Below are 27,870 nucleotides of genomic sequence, written 5' to 3'. Positions count from 1 at the left end.
CTCAAAGTGGCTCCATTAAGTGGCTTTCTCCTCCATTGTAAACATCTTTTCAAAAATCAGAAAGAATTGAGTTTCTCTTCTGTTTTAAAGGGCAGTGAATCACAGATTTCTCTTAGCAGATAAGACTGCTCACAGGTAAATTCACACTCAGGCTGGAATGCACATCAAGTGTTATAAACAGAAAGTACCAGGCCTGATAACAAGGCTGAGGAGCTGCTGTGGTCCCTGTAGTTCATGCTCCCTCACCTAAGTGATCTGCTGTAGCTCTTCAAGCCACCAGCTTGTCTCTGGATGTGTTCCTGACTTGGGTTGAGTTGTGTGAACAGGGCTAGCTGGCCAGGCCTTTAGCACATCTAAGCAGAACTCAAGTCCCAGTAAACAGGGATGATGTTGTCACCACCACTCTGGATTACATGGTCTAGAAGCGGGGGACATCTCCATTTTAGATGGAGGAATCCAAGACCAAGGGACCTGCCCCTCGTGGAGGAGGACTCTTCAGGTGGTAAGGACGCCTTGGCAGTGATCCCACACCCCACTTACCCTTCCTGTGTGATGTTGAGCATGGGCTGTCACCATAGGACCTTCTTCTTAGGGGCATTGACTTCACTCTGCCTCACCCTTGTGGTACTCTGCTCATTTTCTGGTACCCACCGTACATCCTTGAACTGGATTTGGGACTGGGAATATATTTCACCCATTTCTACTTCCTACTTCAATACCCATTTGATGGACACATAAATATCCTTAATAAATGTTTATTGTTTTTTTTTCTAAAATAGATCTTCCTCTTCTCCTCTCTTATACATCTGTGGCAATTTCCAGATTCTTCCTAATATACCTGGGGCTTACTTAGGTGGACTGTGGGGTCATTTTCGATGGCTTGTAAACTGTCTATATCCTTAGGTGATCTAATTATCTTTAATGTGGTCATGATTGCACCACTACTTTACCTAGCCAGCCATGGATGACAGTACAAATGAGTTTTCTGATAAACAGGGCCCTGACTGCCAAAGCTATAGTAACATGGAAAATACATAAGACTCAGTCCCATCAAGAGGTGATGCCTGCCTCTTCTTTTTACCTTGTTCTTTCATTTTAGGTACATCTCTGGGAGGAACTGCACCTCAGGGGCCTGTGAGGTGTGTTGGCGCATGGGCCCCTGGAAGCCCTGTACGGCGGTCTGTGGCAGGGGCTTCCAGTCTCGCAAAGTGGAGTGTGTTCACACTAGGAGCTGCAAGCCCGTGGCCCAGAGACGCTGTGCGCAGAACAAGAAGCCAGCTTCCTGGAGGCACTGCCTCGGGCCTTCCTGCGATAGTATGTACCCCTCTGGGTATCTCCACTGCCTGAGGCCTAGTCTAAACCAGACCCTGACATGTCCACCTTATCCAAGCCCCATATGAGAGTGCCTTCAGAATGGAATGTGGTGGCTTTGGACAATATGTTAGCTTTCATGTGGACACAACTTGATGTTCTCTAGAGAGGGAAGTGGCAGATCAGGATACCAACGGCACTGGCTATGCCCTTCCAACCCATTAGGTAACCTCTCTACGCAGTTCTGCTGCCTGGTTGGGTTTGAGGAGCTGTGCAGTGTCCTGAAATTCCATGTTGAGCTGAGTGCATGTTATTTTTCCAAGGAGCAGGTCTGTAGCTTTTTTGTTGTTGTTCATAAACCTGCAAAAACTGAGCGAGTTTAGCTGGGTTGAGAAGTGAGTCCCTAACACTTCGACTCCAAGACAAAGTAGTGCAAAGCCCAAGGCTAGTTTCTCCTGCTTACTCTGCTGCATTCATCTACGGCTTCTCATAATATCTACCAACTTCTCACGAGGTCATAAACAAAACCTGTGATACGGATCCTTCTTCCCTTTTTCAGGAGACTGCGCAGACACAATGCACTACTGTGCGTTCATCAAGCATCTTAATTTGTGCTCCCTGGATCGCCACAAGCAAAGGTGCTGCCAGTCATGCCAAGAAGGATAAACCCGTGGAGGGGCTGCCGATGATAAGAGAGGAACATAGAAGCTCTTTCCCCCATGTCTGTGGTTCAGAAACACATTTCCTTAAGACTCCAGATTCCATGATCAGAGGTCGATGCAAAAACACTGCGGTTGAGACTGTAAAGTGAAATTTCCCATGGTCAGTTTTTAATTTCAGTTCCTGTGAACGACAAATCCCAGGGTTAACAAAAGCCCTGCTGCACTCATGCTCCGGGCCCTCACCATGTCCTTCTGGTCAGGAAGTCGCAGAGATCACGCGTGCACCCTCCCCTGCCCTGCTTCAGAGCCAAGCGCACATAGTGTGTCCTGAGGGTTCGGGGGAAATAGTGACAGCTGGCTTCCCCTTCTCTCTGGTTGTAGAGTTTCTGCAAGTCTATGAGGTACTTACAACTTCAAAGCTCTGGCTGGCATTGTTCAAATGTTGGGGCCAAAGTATGTTCACAGATCATTAAGTTCAGCCTCAAAAAGAAAATCTCTCTGGACAGGCTTAAAACAGCGGCGGCCAGCCCAAGGATTCTCAGGGGGATGGCACCTCGTCCTTGCTCTTAGAGCACCCGTGGGAGAAAGCACCAAGTTGACGTTGCCGCCCTTTCCATCTGTGGCCTGACGAGGCGTCTTGGAAGCCAAAGAAGAGGGCAAGCTGATCTTCTACTGATCCTGAAGGATATTCAAAGCTTTCTTTTAAGAGCTGTGAATGAAACTTTTTCTAAGCACTATTTCTTGCACACAAACAGAAAAAGCCTAATTAGACCTAATTTATGCATAAGATAGTATTCCTGAGGATTTTTATTTTGGATGGTTTATAAGAAAGTAATCTAAATAAGAAATATAGTTGAGAACTGTTCGTAGTAAATAACAGTTTTAATTGGAGCTGTTTTTTCAGTATATCCAAAGTAAACTAGGGTTAGACTAAAAGTTATACTTTTAGGACTAGGGTTAGAGGTAGAATTTGGGAGAAAAGGTTCAGGTTAGTTTTAGTTTTAAATTAAAGCTAGGATTGGGTTGGGGGAGAAAAAGGTTAAATTAGGGCTAAAGTTAGGCTTGGCTTTAAGGACCAGATTGGGGCAGGGTTGGGCTAGGCTAAGGGTGGGTCAACGCTGGTGGTTATGTCAGGTTAAATTTGCAGTAAATGTTCCTATTAAAATAAGTTCAGGCTAGCAATAAATTGCAAGTTCTAAGGCTGGTTTGGTTATGGGATCTATTCTTGGTATTCTTCTACTCATGGCTTTAGATGGCACATAACCCCAAATAAGAAGTCAGACATCATCATTCAGTGTCCTAGCCTCCTGTATGCATGCTTGCTCCCTGAAGCCTGTGGGTGGCAAAGTTTTCCAATCAGAATGTGCTGGACCTGACTCCTGGGCAAGGAGAGAACTTCGTATTTGGCTTTGAATTTGTCTGTGGACGAGCATGCTGAGTGCTTCTGTCACCAGGTCTCGTCCCGCATTCTCCTTTCAGCCTCACCCACACTGGCATGAGTGCTACTGTATGTGGAGGGTTGGTAGCTGGCAATAGACGGGGTGAGTGAAGAGGACATACCAGCCCTGGAGCTGTTGATCATCAATCACCTTTGATGGTTGAAGGCTATTAAATTAAAAGAAGGATCATTTGTAAAATACTCTTTGTATATATTTATTATATGACTTAAAGGTGCAATATTTTTATTTTGTACAGTATGTAATAAAGACACGGGACATATATTTTTCATACTAACAAAGTTTCTTATTAAATTGCTTCACCTTTGTATTTAAAGTTATCCTTTTTCATTTGCTATTGTACTTTTGTTATCACTCAAATGACATTCCTGTGTACTGTATTTTACTACTGTTTATGAGAGTTAATGTTTCTCTTTTATGATCCTTAAGCAACTCATGAATAAATGTACTTTGATTATTTAGTGACAACCTAAAGATGCAGGTGGCTTATTTGTGTTGGGTTTTGGTAGTCATTGTGCTTTTCACCTTGTCTACCCCCCCGCCCCCGGTTATTACAGCAGCAGCCTAATAAGTCCTGTCCTTCACACTGTCCTTCAGAGTGTGGGTTCAGTTCAGATCGCTCAGAAATTCACTTAACCCCCTCATCCCAGTCATTTATATCTTGTGAATTATATTTAAAAGAGAACAGAAGATAGAAAAAAATTTTAAACAAATGACCTGAAACAGGTATAAAAATGGAGAGTAGTCGCTAGGAGAGCAGAGGTACTTAAGCCCCTATTATTTATTTTTAAAGACTTTACTTTTTTAGAGCAGTTTTAGGTTCACAGCAAAACTGAGAAGAAGGTATAGAGGTTTTCTATGTACACTTTGTCCAAACATATGCCTAGCCTCTCTCATTATCAGCATGCCCCACCAGAATTGTACATTTGTTACAACTGGTGAAGTACATTGACACCATAATAATCCAAAGTCCATCCTGCACATAACTTATTCTTGGTACTGTGCGTTCTATGGATTTAGACAAATGTATGATGATGTGTGTCTATCATGACTATCATATGGAGCATTCCTACTCTTTACTCCATCTGTTTGTCCCTCACCCATTTTGAATTAATTTTTGTGAAAGATATATGATCTGTGTCTATATTCATTTTTTCATGGGTATGTCCAATTGTTCCACCACCAGTTGTTGTTGAAAAGGCTATCTTTGTTCCAAAGTGTGGGTTTGCCCTTTTTTTCAAATTATCCGTTGATTGTATTCATTTAGGTCCATTTCCAAGTTCCTTATTCTGTTCCACCAATTTATTTTCTAGTCTACTGCCAGTACAAACATCTTGATAACTATCATTTTAGTAAGTCTTGAGGTTGAGTAGTGTCAATCTTCTCATTTTGTTCTCCTTCAATACTGTGTTGACTATTTTGGGTCTTCTGTGTCTTCATATAAACTTTAAAATCAATTTGTCAGTATCCATAAAATAACCTGCTGAGAGTTTGATGGGGGTTTCATTGAATCTGTGGATCACATTGGGAAGAATTGACATTTGACAATCCTTGAATATAGACCATCTTTCCATTTATTTAGTTTTAATTTGATTTATTTCATCAGAGGCTTGTGGTTCTACTCATATAGATCTTGTACATATTTTGTTAAATATATACCTAAGTATTCCATTTTAGATGGTGCTAATGTAAATGGTGTTTTTTATATTTAAAATTCCACCTGTTCATTTCTGATATACAGGAAAACAATAGACTTTTGTTTATTTATGTGGTGGTGCCGGGGGTCAAACTCAGGGCCTCATGCATGTGGGGCAAGTGTTCTTCCATCATGCTGGACTCCCAGCCTAGCAATTGTCTTTTACATAGTAACTCTGTGGACCACATTACTACTATAGTCACTTATTAGGTCCAGGAATTGTTTTTTAGTTGATTCTTTTGGATTTTCTACATAAATGATCACACCATGAGTAAACAAAGTTGTATTTCTCCTTTCCCAAACTATTTTTATGTGCTTTCCTTGTCTTGTTACACTAGCCTATGATTCCAGTATTAGGATGGGAGTGATAAGAAGGGATGTCTGGCTCCACATCTAGTGAAAAAGCTTTGCATTTTTCAACATTAAGCATGATGTTAGCTATATGGTGTTTGAAGGTATTCCATCAGTTGAGGAAGTGTCCCTCTCTTCCTAGATTACTGAAAGTTTATATCATGAGTGGGTTTTGGATTTTGGCATCTACTGATATGTGTTTTTTTTCTGCTTCTATTTATATAATCATGTGATTTTTCTTTTTTACTGTTAATGTGATAGATTACATTAATTAAGTTTTGAATATTGAACCACACATACCTGGAATAAATCCCACTTAGTCCTGGTATAGAATTCTTTTTATAAGCTATTGTATTTAATTTGCTAGTGTTTTGTTGAAAATGTTTACATCTATGCTTAAGAGAGAATGGTCTATAGTTTTCTTGTACTATTTTTTTTTGGTTTTTTTGTATTAGAATGATAGGGCCTCATAGAAGGAGTTTGAAAATATTATGTAAAGTATTTGGAAGTATTCTATCCACTGAAAGAAACTAGAAAATTGATATAATTTACTTCCTAATTATTTGCTATAATGAACACATCTGGGCCTGGCACTTTCTGGCTTTGAATATTATCAATTACTGATTCAACTTATTGAATAGCTATAGGTATATTTCTTTTTGTGTGAGCTATCAGATTTCTTCTTCTTGCATGCTTGGCCTCTGAAGAGAAGTTGAATGTAATTGTTGTCTTTGCTCTTGTTATAAACTTTTTTTTTTTTTTGGTTGGAAAAAGTACTGGGAATTGAACCCAGGGTCATTCTATTTCTGAGTTATACTCTCAGTCCTTTTTTATTTTGAAACAAGGTCTTACTAGGTCTGTTGAGGCTCTCACTAATTTGCCAAGACAGGCCTTGAAACTGCTATCCTCCTAAATCATCCTCCAAAGTACTGGGATTATAGGTGTGGAATCCTCTGCTTCTAACTTCTGAATCTTTTTTCTCATTTTTCTCAATAAGACTATGCAGAAAGACAGGGTGGAAATTGGATAGGCTGGAGGTGGAAATTTCCTACCAACTCTTTTTCTAAATTTTCCTCTATTTTTCCATAAGATTCATCCAAATTTGGCTTAGTGGAAATTCCTTCTAGAATCTGGAAGGTTGTTAAAGAATATTAATAGTTTGCAGAGCAGTTCAAATATATGTGTTTCTGCATAGTATCTCATGGTGGCGCACGCTTGTAATCCCTGCGTTTGGGAGGCGGGGACAGGAGGATGGCACAGGTTCAAAGCCAGCCTCACTGGCTTAAGAGACCCTGTTTCCAAATAAAAATATAAAATAGGTCTGGGAGTGTAGCCTGGAGGTAGAAGGGCTTCCAGGAACCCCAGTATCACCACCAAAAAAAAAAAAAAACCTTAGAAAGAGGATGAGTTGGAGATGGCTTATCTCCTTCCACCTTCTTAACTTAGAAGTCTCTTTAACTCGTACACAGAAATATGGATCTCTCTGTACTGTGTTTTTTTCCCCCACTTTTCTTGATCAGGCAAGTTCCAACTTCCCAGGAAACATCTTAAGGGACATTGTTCTGAACTGCCAGGCTAAATGTCTTTGGCTGTGTCTTATTCTTATGTCTCTTTTCACACCCATTATATTGGTAGATTGTAGCAATACACTATCACTCATTATTTTATCTCAGTCCTATGGCAAAATGCCTCAGGAAACCCCAGTAGATGTCATATAAAGGGCGACCTGTGTCCAGGGAGGAGACCAACCCTATCAAATTGCTGAGGAGTCTGAATATCCAGCAGTAGGATGTGTGCTAGGGTGAAAGAATGCCATTAAAAATTAGTATTCCCTAATTTAAAATTTTGATTATAGAACAAGGTTTTCTATTTAAGAATATCTACTTATAATATAGGTTAATTTAAATAGGAGTTTATTGAAAAGCTCTACTTTCCAAAGAACACTGGGTAGAGAATGACTTCATGAAAATCCATTCCTTTAAATTACTTTATTAATGTTGCATAAACATATACAATTTCACATGCAATATTTTTCACTGTTGTAAATATTAGAACAAATTACTATCAAATAATTAGAAATGGTTAAAAACAAATATTTGTAAATCAATTCTCAACAAATATATATTTTGAAAAACTTTGAAGCCATAAGAAGCTGTTAACAATCACTTTGTGCCAAACAAATCCTATGTATCCATAATGCAATCATATGTTCTTAAACACTCCCCGAGTTTCATTCGTGAGTAATTTCCAGCACTCCTGAGAGCAGCATGCCGTCTCTGCTCCACTTGCCGCTGTCACTCCTTGCTCCCTTCCTGGCACTGCACGAAGTGGTAAACGAGGTGGTTGTGCCCAGGCTGGGCCATCTGCTTCTGAACGGAATCTGGACGTGGCAAGGAGGAGCAGGACTACCTCCGCTTACCCTGAAGACTTCTTTAGGGTTGTCCATCTTCCTATATATTGCTCTGGCAAATACTGTCAATCAAATCCAACCCAGCCAGGATTCAATCCAGCCAGGCTCTTCACTTCCTGTGACAACCTCTCAGATCCTTGAGTCACTAGAGAGGGAAAGACTTCTCTCAGAAGCACATACTACTCATAAGCTCAAAGGAAACTAGGCTATTTTATAATCCTTGCTACAGGCTAGGAAGTGAATTTAGAGTATATAATTATCCTAAATTGAAAAGGTACAGAAAGTAATTGAGTGATTTACTAATAATCCTATTCGTTTGTACTTTAATTTGTAGGTTAAGATGTATCATATGATCTGATGTTCAAAACAATTTTGTGACAGGTAAGCAGAAAAGATATCCTTTTACACATGAAGACACAGAGGCTCAGAGACATGAGTCATCTGCCTAGGGTGGCACAAATAGACACTGATGGTGTGAGAATTTGAACTCAGGTCCTCTGATTCCCAGCTCCCAGAGCTGTTCCTCATCACACCACAATGCCCCCTACTAACTTGAACATGGTGAGGGCTGGTAAGGAGCAGGGCTGAAGTCTTCAACACTACTAACCACTGATTTGGTGGGTGTGTCATAGAAAAGGGATCCAGGTACTTGGGATTGAATTTAGCAACATTCTACCTCTGAGCTACACCCCCAGGCCTATTTTTTATTTTGAAACAGGGTTTCACTAAGTTGTAGAGGCCCTCACTAAGTAGCTCTTGGAAGTCTCAGACTCCCAAGTACCAGGGATTACAAGTGTGTCCCACCATACCTGGCTCATGTATCATTTTCATTGTAGTTCTAGATAATCCCAATGTGTTTGACAAATCATAGCTGGTATATAAATAACCATATTATTGCCATAATTATAAACATAAGTATAAATGATAATATATTGAAGACAATGAAATATTGTTAGATATTAAAACAGTTCAGATGAGAATGTACATTATCCAGCATTCAGAAATGCACATTGAAACACAGACTTGGTTAAAATATCAGCAAAAAATGGATTTTAAGATTCTGATCTCCTAAAATATATTTTTCAATTAAAAAAAATTTTTAAATGACTTATTAAAATCTCTAATAATTTTTTTTCACTATAATAACTAAGGATTCTTTTGGAAAACCAACATCTCATTGGTTAGCTTCCTTTTAATCATGATTTGATGACTAGGAGACCTTCACTGTAGGAGTGATCTTCCGGAAGAATTTATGACCTTGGGAATTTGTATTTTCAAATATGTAACCTGGAGGAGAGGGATAGCTAGCTGGGCAGATTTCCTGTTTCTTCGGTGTATATTCCACAGAATACATGGTGATGTCATCAAATGGAACAGACCTCTTAAGAGCAACATTTACAGGTTTGCAACTCTCCGTTGGAATCAATTCATGTGGCACATAGTGAGATCGGAAAGTGCTCAAACCATCAAATTTTCCAGATGGGTTGGGAATCTGCTGCTGCTGCTTAATGAGTCCTTGACGACAACTTTCCCATACTGGAAAATCTTCCTTCATGGTACTTTTTCCTTGGAAAGGAAGATTATTTTTTCTTCTGAGAGAGACTGGCCTGATGGGAACAACACGGCTGGTCTGATACGGAATGTAGTCGAGATGGCTTGTGCTGCTCAACTCCATGCTCCCTGCGGGGGGCACGTACTCCGGGACCTTCCTGACTTCAGGTGGTGGGATTTCCCAGGGCTGGAAACTTTCACGGAATTCAGTGCTGCCTTCAAACTGGGCATTTTGGGTCACTCTGGTGTAGGCAGGTCTGCAGATTTTCACAGTCTCACCAACAAGACCCTGAAAGTCATTCCGGTGAGTTGTGAGGTCCTCAAAAGGTTGGTCAGTGGGCTTGTAAACTTCCTTTGGCTTTGCAAACCTGACTTCTGGCTGATGCGGTACATAGGCCAGGCGGTGACTTGTATCACTACAAAATGGGATGGTGGAGCATGTGACCACAGGGGAGGGTTTGAAGCTTGGCCTCAGCCTTATCTCCTGAGGAACATAGTCATCTTGAAATGTGGTTGAATTTCCAAACTTCACTGTTGGGGGATGGTAAGCTTGTTCTGGTTTATAAAGTTCACTTTTCTGAATGCCCCAAGATCTATAATCATCTTAAAAATTAAAACAAAACATTTTTAAATGCTGAAGAAAACAACTGTCTTCTAAGAATCATGACTGATTCCTCTTTGACAAACAACTTTTCTTCCCAGGGGCATTCTACCTCCGAGCTACAGCCCCAACCCTATTTTATTCTTTATTTTGAAACAGGGGCTCACTAAATTGCAGCTCTCAAGTTGTTGAGGCTGGCCGCAAACCTGCCATCCTCCTATCTCAGCATCTCAAGTACTGAGATTATAAACATGTGTCACCACACCTGGCTTGACAAACAACTTTTCATTCCCTTTAGAAATCCAAATAGTAGCATCAAGTATGAAGTTTGTGATTCCTCCTTGATTCTTTAACCCATCTCCTCTCCTTAGGATACCCAACTTTTCATTTATGGATTATCTGATCACATACAAAGAATGGCACACCTATGCCTGATGGCAGGTAATTATTAAAAAACCACAGGATCATGTCATGAGGAGAGTTTAGGTTACAGTTATATCCCAAGAACTGGCTAGGATTTTCACTGCAACTCACAAAAATGGTAAGATAAGCTACGAAGTTCAGGGGTTAGCACAAAATAAAGTGCCCTGATGTGTGGACAAAAGTGATGTGGGAGTTGGGTGTGGTGGCTGGCACACACCTATCCCAGTACTTGGGAGCCTGAGACAAGAGAATCGTTAAGTTTGAGACCAGCCTCAGCAATGTAGCAAGGCCTTAGCAATTTAGACCCTGTTTTTTAAAAAATGATATATATATGTCTGTGTGTGTGTGTGTGTGTGTGTGTGTGAGAGAGAGAGAGAGAGAGAGAGAGAGAGAGAGAGAGAGAGAGAGAGAGAGAGAGAGAGAGAGATTGTAGCTGAGTAATAGAATGCCCCTAGGTTCAGTCCTCACACATTTGTGATGTGGGTATTACTCCCAACTTTGGGGGACTCTTCCAAGAAGAGAAGATTTCAGCTCCATTATACTCTACACTTCTACAGGACTTCTTGGGCAGAAACAAGGTAATGTGCACTATCCCGAAAAGATCATCAGCTTCAATTCTTTTATCTTACCAAATGGACTTTAAGGCATTCTCGAAAGATAGAGGACTATCTAGAGGACTGGAACCTAATTAGAGTGCTTTCAAAAGTGTTTAAAATTGTATGTAGAACTTAGAAGTGAACATCAGATCTAAGATTTGAGATTTTAAAAGTTCAATACCTTAACCCAACTGCCTGACTCTTACCTAGAGCATAGAAAGAAAACTGAAATATTTATATTCCAACTGAGGACTATCTAGGTTGTGTATATCTAAATGAGAAAGTAGTAAGCCGAGGAATACCTCAAAACTGAATTCATCCAAAAATATGTATTTCTAAATGCCAAAACTAATTTATAAAAATGTTTTATATAAGACAGTGTATTACAAGATGGACAAAAGTCTGGGCAACGTTTATGGAAATAGCCTAGGTTTGAATACCTATTATGTCAATACCTCTTTTGAAGAGAAAAAATCCTTATCTATAGACATATCTGTTCAAATGGCCAAGACTTAGACTAAATAATTAAGTTAGTCTTGGATGAGAGTGGGTACCTGATGAGAGTGGGTACCTGATCCAAAGGCAAACAGTCTTTGGGCTACCAGAGACCCATGAAACAAACTGGCAAGAAAAGATGGGCTAGAAGCAGCAGGCTTGCTTTTTGAACCTACAGTTGCAGTAGACACATACTCTCACCGGGCTGACAGCGATGCCTTGCCTGCAATGCTGCTGGGCCTCTCTCCATGGTTGCTCTTTTTCTAGCCCTCCCCTAATCTCTCTGATAAGCACACAGTGAGCATCCAAAGAGAAGAGCCTATGAGTGGTTTGGACTCCCCTCTGTGTCTGAAGCTCTTAGGGAATCCGTACTCTCATACTTGCTCCCACTCAGTCTTTGGCAATGTGTTAGAAAGTGAATTTCTTTAGCTGTTGGCATGCCAGGCCGTCTTCACCACTGCAGGTGAAATGGAGTTTGCATCCTGTTTCAACCTGGAGGCAGCTGTTTGTCTTATATTTTTAATATCTCCTTAAGGCACAGAGAATCAATCTTTGAGATTAATTCAATATTGAGTTTGTTTACCATTTAAGGTACTGAATTACCAAGCTGGGTTTAAGTGGACTATATTACTATTTGCTTTTGATTTTCTTGTAGGCTCCCCTAAACCCTTATTTCTTCCTCTTAAATTAATGAAGCATATTTTATTATTCTATTTTCTCTATTATGATTTTAATCATAACTTTCTGTATTTTTTTTTGTGGTACTGGGGATGGAACCCTTCTACCTCTGGGCTACACTCCCAGACCTATTTTATATTTTTATTTGGAAACAGGGTCTCTTAAGCCAGCGAGGGGTTTCAAACCTGTGCGATCCTCCTGTCTCCGCCTCCCAAGAGTGGGGATTACAAGAGTGTACCACCTCACCGGCAACTTTCTGATTTTTAAATAAAAATATTATTTTGATTTATTATGAGATATTTCTGGCCTGGTCAAACATATTTTTACCACTTAAGTAATAGAATGACTTCTGGACAGTTTATTATATCTTCTTTCCTTTTATGCTATTGTTCTAATATATTTTACTTCCATATTTGTGTAAAAACACAATTGTTGTGACTTTAAGAAGTTAATGTTCCTAAATGTACCCACATATTTATAATTTCTGTATGTTTTCTTCCTTCATGGATTTCATGTTTCTATGTGGGATTATTTATCTCCAACTTGAAGAACTTGTAGTATAGTTTTACTGCTAATGAATTTTGTTTTGTCTAAAAATATCTTTATTTTGTTTTTTCTTTTGAAGGACATTTTCACTAGATACAAAATTCCTGCCGGGTGTGGTGACGCATGCTTGTAATCCCCGTGTTTGAGAGGCGGAGACAGGAAGATCGTGCAGGTTTGAAGACAGCCTCGCTAGCTTAAGAGACTCTGTTTCCAAATAAAATATAATATAGGTCTTGGAGTGTAGCCCGGAGGTAGAAGGGTTCCATCCTCAATACCAACAACAACAACAAAAAATTCCAGGATTCACTGGAATTCTAGATTTTTTTCCCCTGTTAGCACTTTAAAAATTGCCATTCCATTGTCTCTGACTTCCATAGTTTTAATTCAAAAGTCAAGTGTTAGTCTGTTGAAACGGCTGATGCAATTTTTCTTTTTGTAGATAATTTGTAGTTTAGCTCTAATTTTTATTAATTAATCTTTATTTGGTCTCCAGAAGTTTGACAATAGTTTCCCAGGGATACTTTTCTTTATGCTAAGCTTTGCTGAGTTTCTCAAATCTGTGGGCTGATTTTATCATCGATTTTAGAAATTTCAGCTAGGTGCAGTGGTGCACACCTCTGAAGGCTAAGACAAGAGGATCTTGGGTTTTAGGGGACCCTTAGCAAGCAGTGAGACTCTCCGCAGTCTAATGAGACCCTGATTCCAAACAAAAAAAATAAAACAGGGCTGGGGTTGTTGCTCAGAGGTGGAATGTCTCTGAGTCCAATTCCCCAGTAAAACACACACACACACACACACACACACACACACACACACACACACACAATTTCATGACCATTACCTCCATAGGTCCAATGATATTTTACTAGATAGGGGATGCTGAATATAAGAGAATCACAGAATCTGAAAATCAATGTTGCCAGGCATAATGGCACATGCTTGTAATCCCAGTACCTGGGAGGCTAAAACAGGAAGATTGTATATTTGTGGCCAGCTTCAAAAACATAGTAAGGCCCTCCACAGCTTAGTTAAACTCTCTTTCAAAGTAAAAAAATAAGGCTAAGGGTAGCACACAGAGGTATAATGCCCCTGGGTTCAACCCCAGCACCAGAAAAAAATATTAATGTTATTTTCAACAGGAGACAGTTTTTTCCTTCTTTTCCTAGTTCCTAGGTAGACAGTATGTGGGGCAGATCATTTCACTCTAATTAGGAATTGAGCTAGCTCAGCACTCAATGGCACCTTTAGTTATATATAGCCTTCTTCTAGTTTTAAATGTCTCAAAGACATCAAGAATAAGATTTGAAGTATGTTTGAAGTGTTTGTGGTAGGGCCTCCATTCTAGTAGGACTTTGTCTTGTTAGCATTGGCTCTCAACACACACACACACACACACACACACAATTTTATGATGGATGATACTGGGACTTGAGCCCAGGAGCATTCTACCACTGAGCTCTTCCTTTTTAATTCTGAAACAAGATATCTCTAAGTTAATGATCTTTAATTCTGAAACAAGATCTCTCTAAAGTTAACTACACACCCAGTCCTATTAATTTTGAAACAAGGTCTAAGTTAATGCATGAACCTTGAACCTGTGATCCTCCATCCCAGCCTCTCGAGTACTGGGATTACAGGCATGAGGCACTGAACTTGGCACCACCACAACTTCTTATCCACTCACCCATGAATACATACTTAAGTTGTTTTCCTATCCTGGCCATTGTGAAAATGCTGCAATGAATATGGGAGTATCTTTTTGAGGTACCAATTTCATTTCTTTCAGGTATATAGCCTGAATGGATGGATTGCTAGATTATATGGTTTTCTATTTTTAATTTTTTTTGAGTAACTGTCAAACTGTTTTCCATAATGGCTGTACCAATTTACATTCCTGCCAACAGGAATACAATGGTTCTTTTCCTCTAAATCATTGCCAATACTATTATCTTTTAAATAATACCCATTCTGACAGGTATGAGGTGATATATTATTTTTAATTGCATTTTCCCCGCATTAGTTGAGTAGCTTATCACATACTTGTTGGCCATTTGTATCTATTCTCTGAAAAATGTCTATTCAGATACTTTAGCCATTTTTTAAAATCAGGTTGCTTATTGTTTCTTATTAAGAGTTTTTTTAAATATATTTTGGATATTAATCCCTTATCTGATAAATAGTTTGCAAATACTTGCTATAGGTTATCTTTTAATTTCTTGTTCTGCAGAAGCTTTTTAGTTTGATGTAATCTCATTTGTCTATTTTTGGTTTTGTTGTCTATGCTTTTGGCATCATATCTTTAAATTTTTTCCAAGGTCAATGTCAAGGAACTTTCTCTTTCCTTCTTGGGATTATATGCTTTTAGTCTTATGCTTATGTCTTCATTTGACTTTGAGTTGAATTTGTGTATGGTGTAAGATAAGGGTCCAATTTCATCCTTTAATATGTGGATACCCAGCTTTCCCAATGCCATTTATTGAAGAGACAATTCTTTCTCCGTTGTGTATTTGCGGCATTCCTGTTAAAGATTAGTTGGTTGTATGTGCTTGGATATACTTCTTAGTTCTTGATGCTGTTTCATTGGTCTGTGTGTCTGCTCTCATGCCAGTACCATACTATTTTAACTACTATAGGCTTGTAATGTAATTTGCAATCAGGAAGTACAATCTGTCCAACTCTGATTCTTCTCAGATCACTTTGGCTAATCAGAATCTTGTGGTCCCATGTAATTTTTAGAATTGTTTTTTTTCTATTTCTGTGAAAAATGTCTTTGGTATTTTAGTAGAAATTGCAATGAATCTGTAGATTGCTTTGGGTAGTACTGACATCTTAATATTAATTCTTCTAATCCACAAATATAGAATATCATTCCATTGACTTATGTCTTCATTAGTTTCTTTCATCAATATTTTATAGTTTTCTGTGTAGATATCTACTCTCCTTGGTTTTCAAATGTAAACTCTCTAAATGTCAGCAACCATTCTACAATCCAGATCTTTGTATTCCTTCCAATGACTAAGACAGAACAGGGCAATCTCTACAACTATTTGCCAAGTCAAATAGTGGTCTATTTTGGTCTACATTTTATTATGAGTTTCTAAGCTAAGGCTGCTGAAGGAAGATATAGTTTGTTCCATAAAACCCCACTATTCAGAATATAATTGCTATCTTGCTTACCATCTTGCATTTCTCTTTCTTTCTTTCCTTTTCTTTCTTTCTTTCTTTCTTTCTTTCTTTCTTTCTTTCTTTCTTTCTTTCTTTCTTTCTTTCTTTCTTTCTTTCTTTCTGTGGTACTGGGGTTCCTGGAAACCCTTCTACCTCCAGGCTACACTCCCAGACCTATTTTATATTTTTATTTGGAAACAGGGTCTCTTAAGCCAGCAAGGCTGGCTTCAAACCAGCACAATCCTCTTGTCTCTGCCTCCTAAGCACAGGGATTACAAGTGTGCACCACCACGCCCGGCTGCATTTTTCTTTATCATATCCCATCTCTGTTTTTCCTCTGTCCTCTAACTCTCAGAATTAGGTTTTATAGATACCTTTATAGATACCTGCCTTATAGTAGGCATCTACAAAACCTTCAGTGCAATAACATAGAACAGTAAAGTATAACTTGGCCTTGAGATTTCTATTGTCTCATGCCTGAAAACCTGGAAGTACAAAGTGTAATCAATATTTCCTTACTAGGAAAGTTCAGAAGCTAGAAGGACAGAGGAAACCTAAGATTCCTAAGCCTTGAACTATGAGATTAGAAATATGGGAATCGAAGGGAAATTCAGTTGATGGAAAGCCAGAATTAGGGTTGGTGAGTTAGCTTTGTATGTATGTTCAAAGGATCAGATGTCATTAATATTACTGATTTTTTAGTACTGCTTACAGAGGGAAAAAAGAGAAAATCTTATTATGGTTGTATAAAAGAGCAGGTAAAATCATTATCATTCATTATTGTTTAAATCAAAATTTTTGCTGAACATTATATCCTGTGTATATCAACAAATCTATACTCAGCAATCACTATATACTACATTTGATTATAATATACTTGTTCACTATATTCATAGTCTTCACAATGTGTTCCTTGTGTAGCATCGCATATATTCACTGCTTTAACTATCAGAAAGGACATTATTTCTAACTTTCCTAAGGCATAGGCTCACAGATCATGGTATACTGATACCATGTACTTAACATGGAGGTAAGTACATGTACAAGTCAAAGAAAAGTATGCATTTAGTTATTAAACGCTATCCATACTAATTAAATTTTGAATCATTCCCTTGACTTTAAATGGCATCACTCTAAAAAAACATTTCATATTAGGACATATTCATTCATCATCTCACATAACTAATAGTAAAAATATAAAATAATGTCTACTTATCAAGATAGCCTATTGTTTCTAAAATGAAGCCCTCCATCCCCCAAAAGTAATAGAGTATTTAAAAACCAGATAGGATTTTTAGAAAGAAAAATTGGCCATTCATGCCCAACTCCTATCCCTTTGAGTCAGTTTGTAGCAGGAGGAGGTATGCTCATATTTCCCCCATGCTGAAAGTCTTAGAAGAGCAGTAACCATGTGGTACTACAGCATGCCTGTCAGGGGTTGATCAGTCTACTTACTTCAAGGTTCAGTATCAAGACACACTACTCATAAATGGAAGTTTTGTCTTCCACCCAGCCTTTATCAGTATAAAAGCATTTTTGTTTTCTACCTACTAACTCTTTTTGCTTTATAGGTTTGTTTGGAACTTGAATGGAAAAGCCAGCTGCTACTTATATGAACGTTTCAAAGAATCCAATATTATTTGTAAAGTCTCAACTCATTCTAGGATAGGAAGGGACAATACTAAATGTGACAAAGTGACAAATGTGACATAATCCTTGTTCAGTAGCATCATTTTTTTAAATATTTTTAGATAGAGAAAATTAATAAAGAGGCTTCACTATTTTGACCAAAGAAAATAAGTTTTCCTAAACTATGGGGCTAAGTTTGGCAATGCATCAAAATTAGTTTGGTATTAGTGTCAAAGATAGAGGTTTCCGTTTTTTGGCTCCTTAACTTTTGAATTGGCATGTTACCTTTATAGGTTGGGACAGTGTCCAACTTTCCTTTTTTAACTTGTTTTCTTTCCAAAGGCCGGACTATTGCCACGGGCTGCACTTTATAAGAATTAAAATCTCGTTTGTAGGTAGTACCAAGATCAATCTTCCCCTGTTTTGGTTTGTATTCTTCTGGTATGTGGCGAGGCTGTTTGACTATTTCATAAGGACGATAATCTGACCTGAAATATATAAATTTAAAACATAGCCTCACAAGTTCTTTTATTCAATTATCTCAGTATTGAAAACTTCAAAGTTTTTTTCTTACCTGAAAAGTCTAAGACACTAAAATGGTAATTGTTAAATTACTTGAAAAAAGTAATTTATAGGATCCTATTCAGGGACTAAATAGCTTAAGAAAAGTAATATGCCAGAAATCCTAGCTTTCAAAACATCAAGAGATCGTCAGTTGATTTGATCTGAAGTAAATAAAATCCTCAAGTAATTGGTATTTTTTCTAATGTGGAAGGTAATCTCAGGTGAATAGTTTAATTAACCTGAAAAGCTTTAAAAATGTATTTCCCTGCATTCACTTTGTCAAAATCCTTGTTCATCTACAGGAAGACTCCAGCAAGCTAGTTGGACTCACTTTCTTCTTACTGAGGTCATACTGTCGTCCCGCTCAGTGTTAAATGATGTGAAGCTCGTGCCTTTAGCTATAAATCCCACCCCTAGTATGGATGTGAGTCTTTGTCATTTGAGGACCTTCCCATGGATGGAGACAGATGGTAATCCAGCCACCCTGGGCAGTGCACAACGCTGTATGACAGAGGGCAGTGCCGCAGACACTGAGGCAGTCCTGCGGATTGGCCAATTCCACAGATTCAGACTGATCAGGCTGTCTGGGTCCAGATCCTGGCTCTGTCATCCCCTAGCTGCACAACCCTGGCTAACTTACACTGTCTATGCTCCAGTTTCCTCACATATAAAATGGGACAGTACCTGCCGCAGAGGGATGTTTTAAGGATACACACATGCTTACAAGGGTGCTCTGTACATTGCAAAGGGAGTTTGTTAGCCTCCATTATTATTCTTCCAAGTCTTTTTTCTTCTGGATTCTGTTTGCTGTGCCATTTATTTTATGATTGGCCTATCTTGTATCAATCAGTATTTGCTGCTTACATATTTAAGCTCCAAATACCAAATAAAAAAAAAAACTCACAGAATCCCTTCTCTTACTTACACTATAACTTCAGAGATGGTTTGACTCCATTTTTCCGCCCCCTCCCCTTCACTTCTTTCATCCACTCAGTCTTGTGTCTGGCATTTTCACTTCTAACACAGCTCGAGGGGTCACAGTGACTTCATTCTGACCAGCCCATCAGACCTCTTCAGAACTCATCTTACTTGCCCAGTTAACACTTTATTCCAGGAAACTCTCCCTTCCTGCCTTACTGATTATTTTTCTCAGTCTTCTAGGTAGTTTCATCCACCTCTTCTCAACCATTAAATAAATGCTGGTGCTCCTTAACACCTGCACTACACATTCTCTTATGGATGGCTCCTCTATTCCCATGTCTTCAATGACAACCTTTGCAGAAGTGACTCTCAGATTTGTATCGCAGCGTAGGTCTCTTCTCTTGAACTCCATCTCAGTAGCTACATGACATCTTGGATACCCAATGATGCATCTAAACTCAATATGCCCCAAATAAAACCATTTCTCCCCAACAGATGTGATGTTTGATTGCCCCTTACATTAGTGAACAGCATCACCATCTCTTCAGCTCACAGTCAGAAATCTAGAATTCACGCTTTTTACCTCACTTCCCTCCCATATAATCTGGTCTCTCATCAACTCCTATCCATCTGCCTTTGGAATTTCTCTCAAATCGAGTTCTCTCCATCTCCATCACTGTCATGAGGTCAAAGCTTCTGTAACCACTCATTTGACTCACTCCTGTGTCTTTCTATGCCCACGTACCTGGGTCCACTTTAGTTTTCTCTCCAGTCTTGGCTCCGGTGGCACCAAAGCAGCACTTTCACATGTAAAGCTGGTCAGGTCATCCTTGCCCTCACCTCCCTAGCCTCCTCACCTCCCTGCCTGTCACTCACCACCATGCCTCCTAAACATGCGTCGGAAAGGAAAGCTTCAGTGGCTGCTTACTGCAAAAGGCTATAGGCAAAGGTGAGCATGCTAAAGGCCCTGCCAGCCTCCTCACAGTCTCGGCTCACAGTGCGTGTCCATGTTCGTGCTCTGCTCTAGCTGGCCTTTGAGAATTTCCCACTTTCCACGCTTCTTCCTGCTGGAGGCTTCTCTTTGCCTGGAGGGCACTCCATTCTTCTTTAAATATAGTTCACTGCTTAACATCCTTCAGGTTTGAGCCCGTTTTGTCATTTTTCCTGATCAATGCAAACCTCTTTCTCTAGTTATTGGAGTACCTTGTACCTATCCTTCATAGATTTTTTTATATTACTGTTGCAATATGCTTTTGATTGACTTCTCCACTAGATTATATCCTCTGTAAGAAGAGAGATTATAACTTTCTTGGTTCATACTATATCTCAAGTGACTAAAACAGTGCCTGATGTTTAGCAAGTGATTAACATGTGTTTACTTAATAGATGAATAGCAGTAAAGATCACATACCTCCTCTTTTTAAGGCATCTGAACTGTTCTTTGATCTGCCCAAATACCAGCTATTGGGAATAGGCTAAAATACAATCAGGACTTGGGATAATGAGGGAAAGGCAGCGGAGAGTGCTTAGCTTAGAAGTCTCATTTTCTCAGATTAGACTACTTAGGTGTTTAAAGCATGCCTCAAGCCCAAAGCAACCCTCTGTGGAGGAGCAGTAAAGGTGAGTGAGTCTTTTCTTTTGATATATCCCAAAGCATTTGGTATGTCCATAGTCCTACTCCTTCTGGGCAGACTTCCTGCAGATGCCGGCAGCCTTCTCACTGTGTTAAATCATAATCCTGTAAGGGAACACGTCCTGTACAAGTTCAGTCAGCTGCTCTTCACACGGTCTCTTTCTGCATGATAGAGCAGTATAAAATGGCACCTTACTCTCTGTTGGTACTACAAATAATCCAGCTTTCTACTTTTGGTCACCATGGTCATCATAAGGGAGTCGCGCTAGAGCTCCATTCCCCTCATTACAGTTCTTACAAATACTGCTAGTGTCCTAGTCAAAACACAAAGAAAAGCCCCAGTATCTTACAAAGTAGAGAGTTAGCAATCTAAGAAATGGAATTTTTAGTTTTATCGGTATACTTTCACCTTTTGGAATTTGGAACTGTTTATAATCTTTATTTTTAATACCCTTATTTCCCTTCCCTCCCTCCTTCCTTCCCTCTTTCTATATCTTATGAAGGGTGACATACACAAGTCAAATAGGAAAACCAAGAACTGCTTTCTAAAAGAAAAATATGGAAGGTTAAACTTTCTCAATATTAACATTTTGAATTAGTTAAAAGCAAAGCCTTTATTCAATAAATGTAAGTGTTGTGACATTTATTTTAAATCTTCATTATGAACCATGCGGTATCCAGGAAGAGAGACCTTAAAATGAGAAAAGTGCTCGAGCAGCCCTCCCATGTGCTCTGTGTTAACCAGCTGTTCACATTATCTCCTGTGCTATCTCCACCATCCCCATGGGCAGTCTGGAATCTGCCCCTGCAGTGAATCCATGGCAACAGAATCACCAACAGTCATGGTCAAAAATGTAGGTTCCTGGGACTCACACCATTATACCCTTGTTTAGATGCAGTTTTAGAATCTGAAATGTTAACACAGATGTAAAACACACACCAAAGTGTAGAACCATGGAAAATCTTCACACTTGTAGAAGAGCCACACACCTACAGAAGTTTAACTAGTCACCAAAGCATCATTATTACAAGGGTGCCTGAAGTGTTAAAAGTAGAAGCATTAGACTAAGTATGAAAGTTTCTGCGTTTGCTATATGAGTAGAAGGAGCTCTATCTGAAATAAAACAGAAATGGCTAACATGAAAATGAAAGCTGGCTGGGCATGGGGGGGGGCACACTTGTAATCCCAGTTCTTGGGAGGCTGAGACAGGAGGATCACAGGCTTGTGGCCAGCCTCAGCTACTTAGTGGGACCCTCCACAACTTAGTGAGACCCTCTTTCAAAAAAATAGAGAAAAAAATAGGGTTGGGGGTGAAGCTCGGAGGCAGAATGCCCCTGGGTTCCATCCCTAGTACCGGTAAATAAATAAATATGCTATGGAACATTTCTAAAATCTAAAGTTTTAGGAGTCTGATATGAGTTCCTTAAAAGCAGGAACTTGAACTTACTGATATTTTTACACCTAATGTATAAAATTTGCCAAGAATATAGTGTACTCATGAACAGTTTAAGTAAAATAATGAAAGGAAATAATGAATGAAAGGAACTAATCCACCAAACTTCCAAGGAGACTAATAGATACTACTAATTGAAAAACAAAAGTAAACCCTAGGTCTAAGTGAAAATTTAGGATGAAGAGGATTTTTTCCATCACCCACTGAATAAGTTATTAGGCATTAGGTGCCACCAAGCAGTGTACTCGATTCTGGAAACAGAATGCTGAGAAAACAGAGGACTCAGCTCCTCCTGCTCTCCTGGAACACTGAAACTAATCTAATGATAAGTGACTGGAAGGCCCCGTGAGAACTCAAGTCCAGGAATCTTACCTAGCCTGAAAGCTGGGTGAAGTGTGGAGAAGACTTTCCCAAGGGACAAGCAAGGCAAGCGCTACTGACGGGAACAGGTATTAAACCAAGGGAAGGGGGAGGGAAGTTCCAGGCAGGGAAAATAGTGTCTTGGAAAGAGCTGAGGCAATGAAATCCTGGCACTTTAAAGGAGAAATGTCCTGTGGGGTTGGGGCCTGAGTGAAAGAAGCAGGGAAGAGACAACCCTTGCTGGACATGTGAGGGCTGTGGGCTAAAGTTAAGCTCTGGGAGTTAGGAGTTAGGCAGGGACCTGACAGGCTAGATTTGCATTTTAAAAAGATCATCAGATCAGAGATACAAAAACTGAGTAGACACAGAAGAAACGATCAGGAAGCTGCCCCATTCCTCTAGATGGTGTAAACAAGGAGACACAAACAAATGAAATATTTGGGGAGGTAAAAATTCAGTAGAAGAACTTTTCATTTCCATTTTTTCTTCTAAGTCTTTGTTACCCTTTATACCTATCTTTCTCAAGTTGTGACTTAACTAGTTTCTTGCTTGTTGGATTGGCTCAACTTAAATCAGCTAAAAAGGTAAACTTAGAACACTTAATTATTAAGACCAGGAGAGTTGGGAGAAATATAAGCAAATAGCTGCTCAATATTTACTTAAATGTAGTTACTCCTTCCATTTTACCATGCCATGCTTGGAACTCTTGCTTGGGTTTAAGACTCTGGGGTGGAAGCACATTGCCATATGCTGGATATTTTTCCAAGTATTCAGTTGTGTGGCAAGACATGCCAGAATTTTCGTAGATCTTTGTGGTTCCATGTGGACAATGATGTCGCCTGTACAAACAAATAAACTGAGAGATTATTTTGCTTTAAAAAAACAACAACAACTACTGTGGTTACTGCATTTAATCAGAGACCTCCAATAAACTCAGTGTCTAAACTCCAGAGTAGGTTTCCTAGAAAACACTGTTCCTTCTGTGATGATGCTTACAGAGATAATTAGTGTAGCTGTATGTGGTGGAGACCCATGTCTTGTTATCCTACAGACACTGAAGCACTAATAAGTAGATATCACAGACTCCTTGTAAAAGGTTCCATATTAATTTAGGTTTCATCTATTATATGTGCTCACATGAGATGGATTCAGAGCAGAGCTACATGAGGAGGAGACAGGGCATGACATTCATTTGTTTGCATGGATTGTGACAGTGGCAAAGAGTTTGGAGCCAGTAGCTGGCAGGCAGTCTCCTGATCTGCAAGGTGATTTCCTGACTTGGTGGCTTCCTGACCTTGGCAAAGAGGAATGATTTTGGAGCCTACAGCTCTATTACAGTTTTCTGATTGTGGCAGAGGTAGTGGATCCCTTTGAAGCCCAGTTCTGTAGTGAAATTTTGGGTATTTTTACTAGAAATTTATTTTGAAATGGTTTATCTTCAGTTCATTCATATATTTTCACTCATCTATCTCTATATATATACATATACACACATCTATGTATGTGTGTATATATATATATATATATATATATATATATATATATATATAGAGAGAGAGAGAGAGAGAGAGAGAGAGAGTGGTGGCACAGCAGAAAACACAAATGAAATATTTGGGGAGGTAAAAAAAATCAATAGAGCTTTTTATTTCCCTTTTTTCCTAAGTTTTTGCTAACTTTTATGTATGGCTATTGAAAGATGGTAAGAAAATAAATATTGGGGGGAAAGTGGGTTGTAGAATAATATGTACTGCATGCTTCCTCATCTTCTTTCTTTTTAAGTATGTATAAAAAATAAGTCTTAACCATTTGTTATCTGTGGGAGAAAAGATTATGAGAAATAAGTCTTAACCATTTGTAAGCTGTTATAAAAAGATTATGAACCTTTCACTACATTATAGGTTTTTATGGCATTGGACAGAGATAAAAACCCTTAAACGACATAATTATATAAAAAAGTAAAAACATAAGGTCAGCTTCTCAGGTCTGATACCATTTGGGGCCCAGGCCTTGAGGTAAGGGTGGATAATACAGGTTCAGTTCAGGCAAAGCTGGACCTAAAGAAAATACACATGTTCTGCAGACTAATCTGAACCAACTAAGATACCTGGACCAGACGAACTCCAGGTAGAAAGTAAGAAAAATAAGTTTCTTTGCATGGAGGTTGTTGAAGAATTGTAGTGTAGGGAAGAGTAAAGAGGTATCACAGGATGTCTAAGACACTTCAAGGTCAGGAGTGTCAAGAGGTTCAGGACCATCAGCTGAAGCTGGAGGCTGTAAGAAAATGCTGAAGAGATTTCATGCCAACCATGGTTTAAGACTCTTGGAAGAATTAGGGTATACAGGTTCCGAGTAGAGGTCCTGATAAAGCTGAGTTATAAGAACAAAGTTATATCTTCAGAATTTGCCATATTTTTAGTTTTATTTTCCATGAAAGCAATATAGTCACATTATAACAAATCAATGCTGCAAGGCTGTGAAGGAAGAAAAAGCCTTCCATCCCAACATTTTCAATTATCATCAAAAGAAAATTCTTTTGTATTATTATTTCTGCTTTTTAAAGTTTGCAGGAGGCCGAGCATGAAGGCGCATCTGAATACTTGGGAGGCTGAGACAGGAGGATCATGGTTCGTGGCCAGCCTCAGTTGCTTAGTGAGGCCTGCAGCAACTCAATGAGACCCCATTTCAAAAATAAAGAATAAAAAATTGGGCTGAGGGTGTAGCTCGGAGGCAGAATGCTTCTGAGTTCAACCCCCAGTCCCCTCCAAAAAGAGACAATAAAATAAAGTTTATAGGAGACTATATCTGTAACACTTGTGTATGAACTTGATTTAATAATTAAACCATCCCATTCACTTCTTAGTGTGATATGGTCATTCATTCACTCAGCAAGTATTTGGTGAGCAATGATTATATAAAGGTATTGAGGGCAATGTTAAGAAAAGGCAAAAATTTTCCCTTCCTCTTTGAGTTTTCATCCTAAAGGGGGAGTGGGTAGGGAGTGCTGATAACAATGATTTTTTTGTACTGGGGATTGAACTTAGGGACATAATGTCCCCAACCCCTTGAAAACTGTTTGAATGACAGGACCTTTCATTGTATTTGAGAAAAGAGCTGAATGAGCCTCATTTTTTTTTTTAAGCATTCTTCATTTCTGCTTTCCAACATAAAATAACCTCATCCCAGTTCATATAATAAATTGGATAAAACTGATATGTGAAGCTATGTAATTTTATAGTGTGTGTGGAGGGGGCGGAATAATGATCCAATCAGCAAACGGACAGGTAGCAGAAATAGGTCAAAACTTCCCCAGTGATCTCCATCTTCATAGATAGAGTACATTTACTGAAATATTAACATGCTTCTCCTCTTGTCTTTTCCACTTACTTCCAGCAGGTATTCTCTTGTGGGGATTTTAGTCGGACAGAGAAGAGAAACTGCACGAAGTCCACAAATCTCCCTGTCTTTAAGAAAAAGTTAATGGAAGAGATGAAATCAGTATCCCTAACGGGAGATGAAAGATAGTTGCCTTTTAAGGTCACAGGGGGGAAAATGGTCTAGCAACAAAAAGAAGAAAGAGGTAAAGATCTCCTTTCCCCTGCCCCCATTGAGAGGGGGTAAAAGGTGAAAGGGAAGAGATTCTGAGAAGAGTGAGGAGTTTTTGCCAGTTTCAGTGCCCCAGGAGAGGGCCAGATCTCAAGAGCTGGCTGAGTGGAGCCTGGCAACAAAAACGCCTAGCTTTGCAAAGATGCTTGTACCTCAAGCATAAGAATGACAGCAGCGGAGGCACTGCTCTAGAAAGAAACATGAGCTTCAGAAAGGGACCTTCTTATGGCAATCACACCAAAGTTCAAAGGCCAGAGGTGACGCCTCCTACATTGGCAATGTTTCACTTCCTTGGATCATTAAACTGCTTGAAAAAAAGGGGAGTTTCCAACATAGTGCAGGTTGGATTTTATGACTGCTGCATGGGAAGGGAGGTTAGGTTAAATATAAATTAATATTAGAACAAATAATAACTTTTTTCTTACACAACAGTTTGTAGATTCATAATTCAAAAGTTTATACATCTGTTAATCTATTTCTAGTTATAAACAGTTTATTATGGAAGTGGCAGAGAACTGCTTTTCATCAGCATGCAGGTATTTTTCCTTTGAAGAGAGAACAAGAGACACGAAGGGATTGACACATTCATATTGATTTAGCAAATAGTGATCTAACCCTTGGGTCAACAGTGTAGATGAGGAAGGAGAAGCGTGTGTTTACAGGTGGTGGAAGGTTGTTAGGAAGAGCTCACACAGGAATCTAGGTTTCAGGGTGCCTTGTCTGTCAGGTAGAGCCCAAAGTGTCTCTGCCTAGACCTGTGGGAATATGGTCTAGTTGCAGGGCAGTGTAAAATGGACTTTACATACTGTTCTTTTTAATTCGTCAACAAATTACTTTTTTTATATATAAGGCATGCACTTGTGCACTTGGACCTGGTTCTACCACTTACCAGTCTTATACTGCAGATTCGCATACCATTATTCTGACCAGGATAGTGCTTCAGTTTGCATCATTTGACAAGGGGGTCTTAGGTCTACAAAGAAAAACTTTGCCCCAGCGGTCTGCAAATACCAGGGGCGCAAGGGCATAGTCCATCTCTGCCCCTTGTCCTGGCCCCTAAGGCCCCCGAGGCTGCTTCGTTAGCAGGCCAAGGTGTGCCCCTTCCCCAGTGTACTGGCTAAACTGAGGTCCCTAGGTCTCCTACCTCCACACCCCTCCCCTGCGTGCTGACCACACTGAAGTCCCTGTTCCCCCTGCCCTGTGTCTTGACCTGGACTCCTGTCCTGACCATGCTAAGATTCATTCTCTCTCTCTCTCTCTCTCTCTCTCTCTCTCTCTCTCTCTCTCACACACACACACACACACACACACACACACACACACACACACACACACACACACACACAGTGTCCAGCTATGCTGAGGAGTCCCTGGGCCTCCTGTCTCCGTGTCCTGATCACGCTGAGGTCCCCAGTCCCCGACCTCCTGTCTGGCCACACTGAGGTCTCCCAGGTTCCCGCTCCTGTGTCTGGCTACGCTGAGGTTCCCGGGCCTCCAGTACCCCTGTCCTGACCATGCTGAGGTTTCTGTCTGTCACACACACACACACACACACACACACACACACACACACACACACACACGCGGTGTCCGGCCACGGTCCCTTGGCCCCACGTTCTGAGTCCCGCGCCAAGCTCACCCGCAGGTGCAGATCTGGCACAGACACCTGCTCCGCATGTTCTTGGCCGCGGCAGTCCTATGCCAGGCGCCTCAGTCCTCTACCCACGCGCCGGCCGTCGTCAAGGCGACCGCGCTGCCTGGCTA

At 39.8% G+C, this 27,870-nt stretch overlaps 2 protein-coding genes across 2 annotated transcripts in view; one reads left to right on the top strand and one right to left on the bottom strand.

Moving 5' to 3' along the window:
• Nucleotides 1-1,977, top strand: part of LOC308260840 (endophilin-A3) — a gene marked incomplete at both ends in the record, with an annotated part of 376,419 nt that extends 374,442 nt beyond the window's left edge. The window contains 2 exons of the mRNA XM_080692395.1: nucleotides 1,100-1,314; nucleotides 1,871-1,977. Coding sequence (XP_080548521.1) covers nucleotides 1,100-1,314; nucleotides 1,871-1,977 — 322 coding nt within the window. The remainder of the gene's footprint in view (nucleotides 1-1,099; nucleotides 1,315-1,870) is intronic.
• A 7,120-nt stretch (nucleotides 1,978-9,097) lies between these two features.
• On the bottom strand, nucleotides 9,098-27,786 carry SAXO2 (stabilizer of axonemal microtubules 2; the record flags this gene model as incomplete). Its single annotated transcript, XM_080692875.1, has 4 exons — nucleotides 27,746-27,786; nucleotides 23,163-23,342; nucleotides 17,857-18,059; nucleotides 9,098-10,041 (listed from the first exon to the last, which is right to left on the bottom strand). The coding sequence occupies exons 1-4, from the start codon at nucleotides 27,781-27,783 to the stop codon at nucleotides 9,098-9,100; spliced, it is 1,365 nt and encodes a 454-aa protein (XP_080549001.1). The 5' UTR covers nucleotides 27,784-27,786.
• Nucleotides 27,787-27,870: the final 84 nt, after the last annotated feature.

Source organism: Muscardinus avellanarius (assembly GCF_963383645.1).
Source record: "Muscardinus avellanarius genome assembly, chromosome: 3".
Taxonomy (NCBI): domain Eukaryota; kingdom Metazoa; phylum Chordata; class Mammalia; order Rodentia; family Gliridae; genus Muscardinus; species Muscardinus avellanarius.
This window is presented reverse-complemented; position numbering and strand designations above follow the sequence as displayed.